Raw genomic sequence first — 7,784 nt, 5'->3', positions numbered from 1 at the left:
TAACTTCATGTAACAATAGACCTTTTAAGACACATTCCATTACAAATTATACGGCATAATATCTTCAAAAATGAAAATACGTGCCAACTTCATGGACTTATTGTACAATTATTACCATATTAAACAAAATATCATTACAATTATAACAAATGTTTGCATTGTGTTACTATAAACCAGTTGTCGTCTGCACGGGATAAACACGAAGATGAACGCTGATAGCACGTGGCAGCACACAAGGGGTTTAAAATTTCTGTGAAAACTGTGAAAAACTGCATATGATACATATATTAAGTGAACAATAGAATTCCCTATAAGATAACACTTTTTTTTGTTGTTTTTTTTTGTTTTTGTGAAAGGGCGGAAAAAATACATTTGCTAGCACTCGATCTGAGGAACGCCAGTATTTCTGACAAAACCAGCGCCACTTTTAAGTCAGTCGAAACTGTTCGTCCTTCGGTTTACGGTGGCACAAAGGTGACATGGCGCACGAGATACTACGTCGAGGCCACGAGGTACTAAGTCGTGGCCACGAGATAATTAAGTCGTTGGAACGAGATACTATGTAATGGCCACGAGTTACTAAGTCGTGCGAACGAGATTCTATGTAACTTACTAGTAAAACAAACCAGTTAATTAGGAAAATTCATATAAATGGTGTAATCTGATTGGTTATTTATCTCGTGGCCATGACATAGAATCTCGTGGCAACGACATAGTATCTCGTTCCTACAACTTAATTATGTCGTTGCCACGACTAAGTAACTCGTGGCCACGACTTACTATCTGGTTCCCACGACTTAACTATCTTGTGGCCACGACATAGTATCTCGTGCGCACGAGATAAATGAAAACACACACATGTCACCTTTGTGCCATCGTATCGGTTATAGATGATTATGGGTTATGAAGGAGGTGATTTGAATAAGAGACCAAGATCTACATTGTATTATACTGTCACTGTTTGTTATTTTTACGAATTTTCATGGAATGATATTAAATTAAAAGAGTTATATACAAACTGAAAGATTAATCAACGCTGTTTTTATGGCATTTCAATTTGTTGCAGTGTTTATTAATTCAGTGTAGCTTGCAATCGACTTGCTATATCAGCAATGGCAACATTTGTTTTTAGCTAAAGCGTTGTAAACATCAAGTACCAAGTTTGGAAAGGTCAATTTGGGGTCTTCAACTTTTCATTGGGCGGTTGCTGGTTAGGTGACGGGTTGTCTCGGGGAAAGGGGAGATGGCTTAACTAGAACGCCCTATACACTTGGTATTTTTTTTAATAATTCGATTTGTGAAAAGGAACACTGTAAAACAAGTCAAAATGTATATGTTACCAAATTAAAATAAAATAATGGCAAACATTTTCTCTGTTTAAACATTGAAATATAAAATGATGATAACAGAAACAGCTCTCGTACATCTTCACCATCTATATCAATAGTATATGTCTAGCTCATTCGAATCCTCCCTATATTTTGCTATAAAATAAACATTGAAAATGGAAATGACATGACTCTGTTTAAATATACATTATGCACGTGCGCTTATGCTACGTGAACCAAAATAATTATGATCATAGACTTTTTAATCAAAGAATATAAATGATTAATCTGCTTAAAATCAGCTCCTAAATACGCATTAGGATCTGATTACCACCAAGAGGTTGTCGATTTCTCTTGACCTTTTAAACAGCCAATCATCGGCAAGCATATGTAAGGATAAGTAAATCTGAACTTTAGTTAGATTGAATAAATCATGTTATGAGTACACATATTCTAGAAGTAAGTTGATTACCTAACGTAAAGTTCTAATATGTACCAATAATGAAGTCTAAAGAAAATGTTTAGAAGTGATTGAAACTATAAATATTATAAGTTGATACATGTAGCATGAAGACAACATGTTTAAATAACAATGAAATTTATATATTTCCTGCAGTTTTTAAACTACTGTAATGTGTTACATATCAAAAGTAGTCATTTCCTTAGGATCGAACTCAAGTGTGTCGCAGTCATTGCCAATAGAGCCACCGTCGTGGACTGATGACGTAACCTCTTCTTTGACGTCATCTTTGACTTCGCTGTAACCACTTTCTGATTCTTCTGAAAATTCAAGAAAGATAATATCTAAACTCTTTTTGGGCTAATAATTATCATCAACAGCCCAGCAATGAATATGCAGGTTATGTTCAAAGCAAAATATATGGTGGCTGGTTTGTGCTGTGTCGTATTTTCGCTCCGTGAGGCGCCAGACGAAATTATGACAATGTATTCTCATGTCCGGCGGAGCGAAAGTACATGTACAGCTTACAAAGACTTCACTTTGTAAGCATTTTCGTGTTTTCGCCTGGTCAGTGCGTGTGTGTGGCATTCTGTAGAAACTAAACGTTAGTATAATGATTCCGACGGAAAGTTAGGCTACTTAAAAGAATGAAATTTTACACGATTATTCACTACATTCTATACATAGAAAAGGAGAGAAAAGATATACTACAAACAATTTTCAACTTATGACAAAAGGAAAAGTTCTTCAGTTATGCTGTACAAATTGACAAATTGACAATTATCAGTTTTTCTAACCTTTTGTTTCATCTCTGATTTCTGAAACTGGCGGCACGGTGATCTTGCTATTGTGGACCCAGTTTATCGGTAACTCGTGCTTGCTGTCCTTCTCCTCGTGCACGCCGCGATTCAAGCTGTACCAGTTGTCGGGTTTGGAGTTACTTCTGCACGAGATAATCGTGATGATGAACGCTGAAAGCACGGACAGTAGACTGGCTACGCCACACAAAATTACAGAGTAATGGTCGAAAAGGTCATGTTGTCGGTGTATCATTTTAGTCAACTGCATCCATTTCCGGGGCCGCACGATTTTCTCGTGTATTTTCACGTGTTGTATCACAATATGCACAACAGGAACAGCTGTTATTGCTCCTATTGTGAATAAATACATGTATAATTAAAGATCTTAAAGATCTGTAACACATTTTTTATGGTTTTATACCATAAATATGATGCTATGCTCAAATAAAGATGTATCAATTTTGTAAGTTTCGAAAGGCAAGTTTCGAAAGGCATTATTTATAAAGATATTACCGAACTAAACATTTCATGTAAATAAAGGGAGGTAATAAAATTGATTTTCTATAAAGTCTAAGTCAAATTTTTCAATAACAAATGAATGCATATATTTTAATGATTACATATAACGTGGACAAATATTTGCAGTACATATTTTACATATTCTTCGATGTTTGAAAATTGTTTATAAGCATAATTCTATACATATATATAATTTCACATAAGTGTGGTATGCAATCTCAATTACAACATGCAGAATCTTATGGAAAGATTGCATATTTTACAAATTACTTTCAATTAATATTATGTTAAGCGAATGTCCATCCAAATGTTTTTAATTGTTATTTAACTCTATGTTTAAGATATCCAGTCATTAAAAGTATCCCACGAATACATCTGAATAAATTAGAGAACAATCAGCAAAATAAAAGAGAAAAGGATGATTTAACTTTAATTTCTTAACGCATTACGCGGACACCATTTTATTCAGCATTATTATATTTCTGCTAAATAACGTTCTTTCTATCTAACATAAGTTATATAATCTAACTGAATATATTTGATTTTCAATGATTTTCGTAAAGACATCCGGAAGATTTTAACATATATTTCGCATCAATTAATGATATAATAATCTGAAATCACCTGAAATAAAAAGCGACGCCAAAGAAGACAGTGCCCGACGTCCGTGATGCCTGTGAGAACAGCACGCTGTGCTGGATATAAACAAACACATGGCGCTGAACACAATCCCCAGTGTGGCCTCAAGTCTCAGCTCAAAAATATTCATCCTCTTTTCTATAAAACAAATAGTTCCAAAATTAGTAATAGAAATAACATCTAGATATTGCAGTCACCGATTTGTAAGAACGAAGAATGGTTTTGTTTATATATAATTTATCGCTGTCGCTTACACGAGGAATCTTAACGTACGCACACATCCTTGCGTACCAACGATTTAGTGAAACTTATAGGTCCATTATGTGTAAGAAATGCTTTAATTCTTATGGTCATTAATAGTATCCAAAAAGCTACTCATCGGTCAATTACTTGAGCCATCTTTTTCATGTGTTGCTTTTTGCATTAAGTGCATTTATGGTGAATTAGTATTTTGTATGGAAGTCAAAATACTACTTTGTTTACATTTTGCATATTCTATGACAAAATATTTCACATTTATCGCCACTTTTTCAGATTACAAGCATCTAACATTCTATGAAACCATAACTTAAACATATACATGTATAAATACAACTTTGCCCTTTCTAAAGAACTAAAAATTATTTTGTTTCTGAGGCATAATGTGCCTTTAAGAAACTAATTCACTTTGAGCAATTATAAATACATGTATACGTTTAAAAAAATCCCACTTACCTAATGTATTGTCGTCAAACCTCGAGTACAGTGTACACCACTGCACATCATTGTTCCCGTCGTCGTCGGAATCAGGCTCCGTTGTTGTTATACAAGCTCTGCTATACCAAAGACCGGCAGTTATATACAGCAAAGACGATTTTTTGTTCTCGGGCATGCGCATTTGTTTTTTGTTGTTTGTTTCACTCCCGCTTGTAATCATATTTACAGGTGACAACGACGTCTTCGGAGGAGCTTCGGTTTTTCCCAATAAAAATTGGCCATTTTCATTTGCAGAGATTTGACTTATACTCGGACAGTCACTTCCGATACAGTCTGTCCCAGGAGTAAGTTTTTCGCTTGTAACGGCGGGCTGTACTACGGCCCTTTTTCTACGCGACGATACATCTTTGACCGGAGTATTACTATTGCTAATCGTGGACATCTTATCTTCGTCGCCATAGTCACTTGGTTCAGCAAACTTTGGTATGTCCATGGAATCTTGATGAGAGTTTTGAAAATATGGCAACTTGAAACGGCGACCATCAGCTAAAATACCTTTGATATCATGATTGTACACGACCTCTTGGACAAACCATGCCGGTGCAAAATATCCGACCGCTTGTAAGCAGAAAACTATGGCGCTTATGACGAATATTAAACTGTTAACGCTTTTTGTCTTCATTTTATTTTTGGTTAAGAACGAGTACTTGAATACAAACTTATTTCAAAGATTTTATAAGACGCATAATCCACAGGCGATTGTACGGACACTGTATTGTTAAAGGCGATATCTCATTATCGAAATATGACCGTTTTGTGACAATTGTTAAAATAAATTCCGGTATTTTAGCCAGTCCCATCATTCGAAAGACGCTCGAACTCCAACTGAGACGTGTTTTGTAAATAAAGACCGGTTTAACTGCGCATGGTCCGTAGATTCGCACGTTCCATTTGATTCAAGCTAATTACCGCTAAGCTCGGATAAATGTTCGAAAGATCTACTCCTGTATATAAGTTTATAGAATTTTAGTAATAAGACTAATGTTTTGTGGACTTAGCTTGTATAATTATCACGATGAAGTCGATTATGAAGAAGAAGATGTTGTTGACGTTGATGATTATGATAATTATGAGGATGATAACGACTATGACGACGATACATGTAATAGTGACGATGCTGATTTTTATCATTCTTATTTTTATATTTAAAAAAATCGGCCTACTTAAGAGCTCAGCTGTACCTTGTGAAATAAGAATATTCTAAAACCATTAAAGTTTTTTATCGATTCTATTTCCCAATTAAGCTATCCTTTATGTCACATGATATTTCTTGTTGAACAAATTGAAGACAGCTACCCGTCAATTATAGGATTTGTTACCCATATTCTCTCTTATTTTCGTCCGTTTTTTTCTTCAAACCTCCGCTTGATACATTTTGTATATATATATATAGAGAGAGAGAAAGAAACAAGGTTCGAAAAGGGAAATATGTGCATGCGACCTTATATACAAAAAGTCTTAAAACTGGAGTATTAATGCTATATAATCAAGTTCGCTAAAACTAGACATACTTCGTCATTTTCCGTTGTCTTTCATCGCTCAAATAAGCGTCAATGTGAGCAGGAACAGCTAAAATCTTATCCTCTACAGAAATGGATTAAGATAATCTCGGAAAGCTATATATACTGAAAAATTTTACCGATTTTGTGCACAATTTAAGATCATTCGCTCACTCCGTCCACCCAGAATATTTATTCTAATTATTAAAAAAATGACCAAAAACTGAACATATTAAATAAAAGAAGAATAGCGCAAACATAGTCTCATAGTTACTTTTTAGATACGATTTCTCAATTATCTCTGGGTGTTGAACATCACTCCGTCCAAGATTATCTGTTGCACATCAATCTGTTTTAACTATGTAAGAAATTCAAATTTTATGTTTCATAGGCTTTTGGACCTCAGTGGATTTCTTTAATCAGAAAGCACACACATGCATATTTGTTTCATTTTCATTTGACAGAGTTATGAATAATTATGATTTAAAGGGAAATGAAAGACTGAAAACTGATAAACAGGTAAATAATGTTAATTCATTATTAAACAGCCATTTGGAAAAAAAATGTACGCCAATTTAACATATTCTATAAAAAATGGTAACTCCTACGTAGGAGATAACAAGGCCTAATTAGGAGTTTAAAACTCCTACGTAGGAATTATAAAATCCTAATTAGGCTTTATTTTATCTCCTACGAAGGAGTTATAAAGGATTACGTAGTAGTTATAAACTCCTAATTAGGTTTTTTTTATCTCTACTTTTTATAGATCATGTTAATTGGCACAATGACGCTTCCGTATACAAATATCTGTCAAGTTTACAGTAAATATCATAAATGAAAAGTATCCCTTCACCTTTACACCCCTTCTAATGCACAGGTCTGTATGAATATTCTGAATAAAGTTAAAGAAAGGGATAGTTTGGCATCATCTATAATCTTAATTTATTCATTATATAATTTAGATATTTTACAAAACAAACGCGAGCATTATTCTTGTACATATTATACAGCAAGTTATGTTAAAACAGAGAGAAATAAAGAATCCCTAAAGAACGCTCAAAACGACAAAATTGAAAATGTTGCAGGCTCGGTTCGTTTGAACCTGTTCATGGACGGTACTGGGACGTGCAAGTTATCGTCCACGCCCCCTAGCACCGGCTCATGCAGTATTCATGAACTGGTAAAATTTGGAATGGTAATTGTACATTGTGCATATGTACTATAATGTATATTGTATATTTCTATTACCATAATCATGTAGTAGTGTTAAAAGAACAAAGATGAAAAAAAAAAGCTTGGGAAAAGTTATTGAAAGTTTTCGGCGGTGATGTTAAAGAAAAGTAATTTATTGTTAAAAATATTAATGTGAATACTTTTGGTCCAACTTAAAAGCTAATAGGTATATGAAAGAATGCGAAGAACTAGAACATTATAAATTGTTCTCTTGATAATGTTTATTGAAGAAATGTAATGGAAATGTTGAAATATGATATAATGGGATGGAATTACTTACATGAGTATACAGGAGATGCCAACGGCAAGTAATAAGCCAACGAGACAATATGTTGCGATACGAAGCCAATACATGTAGGATGAAAATGTTGCGATACGAAGCCAGTAAGATGAAAATGTTGGGATACCAAGGCAGTAGTATGAAATTGTTGCGATGCAAAGCCAATAGGATGAAAATGTTGCAAAACGAAGTCTATAGGATGAATATGTTGCGATACAAAGCCAGTAGAATGAAAATGTTTCGATACAAAGGTAGTAGGATAAAAATGTT

The 7,784-nt window shown here is 34.1% G+C and overlaps 1 protein-coding gene across 1 annotated transcript; it reads right to left on the bottom strand.

The window, feature by feature from the left end:
• Nucleotides 1–1,084: 1,084 nt before the first annotated feature.
• Nucleotides 1,085–5,283, bottom strand: LOC132758619 (uncharacterized). Its single transcript, XM_060750310.1, has 4 exons — nt 4,461–5,283; nt 3,732–3,884; nt 2,586–2,939; nt 1,085–2,108 (listed from the first exon to the last, which is right to left on the bottom strand). Exons 1-4 carry the CDS (start codon nt 5,122–5,124, stop codon nt 1,966–1,968), a joined length of 1,314 nt encoding a protein of 437 aa, XP_060606293.1. The 5' UTR covers nt 5,125–5,283; the 3' UTR covers nt 1,085–1,965.
• Between the last annotated feature and the right edge of the window lie 2,501 nt (nt 5,284–7,784).

Source organism: Ruditapes philippinarum, unplaced genomic scaffold, assembly GCF_026571515.1.
Source record: "Ruditapes philippinarum isolate M1 unplaced genomic scaffold, ASM2657151v2 ctg11097_1_1_1_1, whole genome shotgun sequence".
Taxonomy (NCBI): Eukaryota; Metazoa; Mollusca; class Bivalvia; order Venerida; family Veneridae; genus Ruditapes; species Ruditapes philippinarum.
This window is presented reverse-complemented; position numbering and strand designations above follow the sequence as displayed.

Coding starts and splice junctions, on each gene's coding strand:
- LOC132758619 (XM_060750310.1), bottom strand. CDS start 5,124: ATGAAGACAAAAAGCGTTAACAGTTTAATATTCGTCATAAGCGCCATA. Junction 3,885..4,460: donor GTTTGACGACAATACATTAG/GTAAGTGGGATT, acceptor TTTGTTTTATAG/AAAAGAGGATGAATATTTTT. Junction 2,940..3,731: donor GGCGTCGCTTTTTATTTCAG/GTGATTTCAGAT, acceptor TATTCACAATAG/GAGCAATAACAGCTGTTCCT.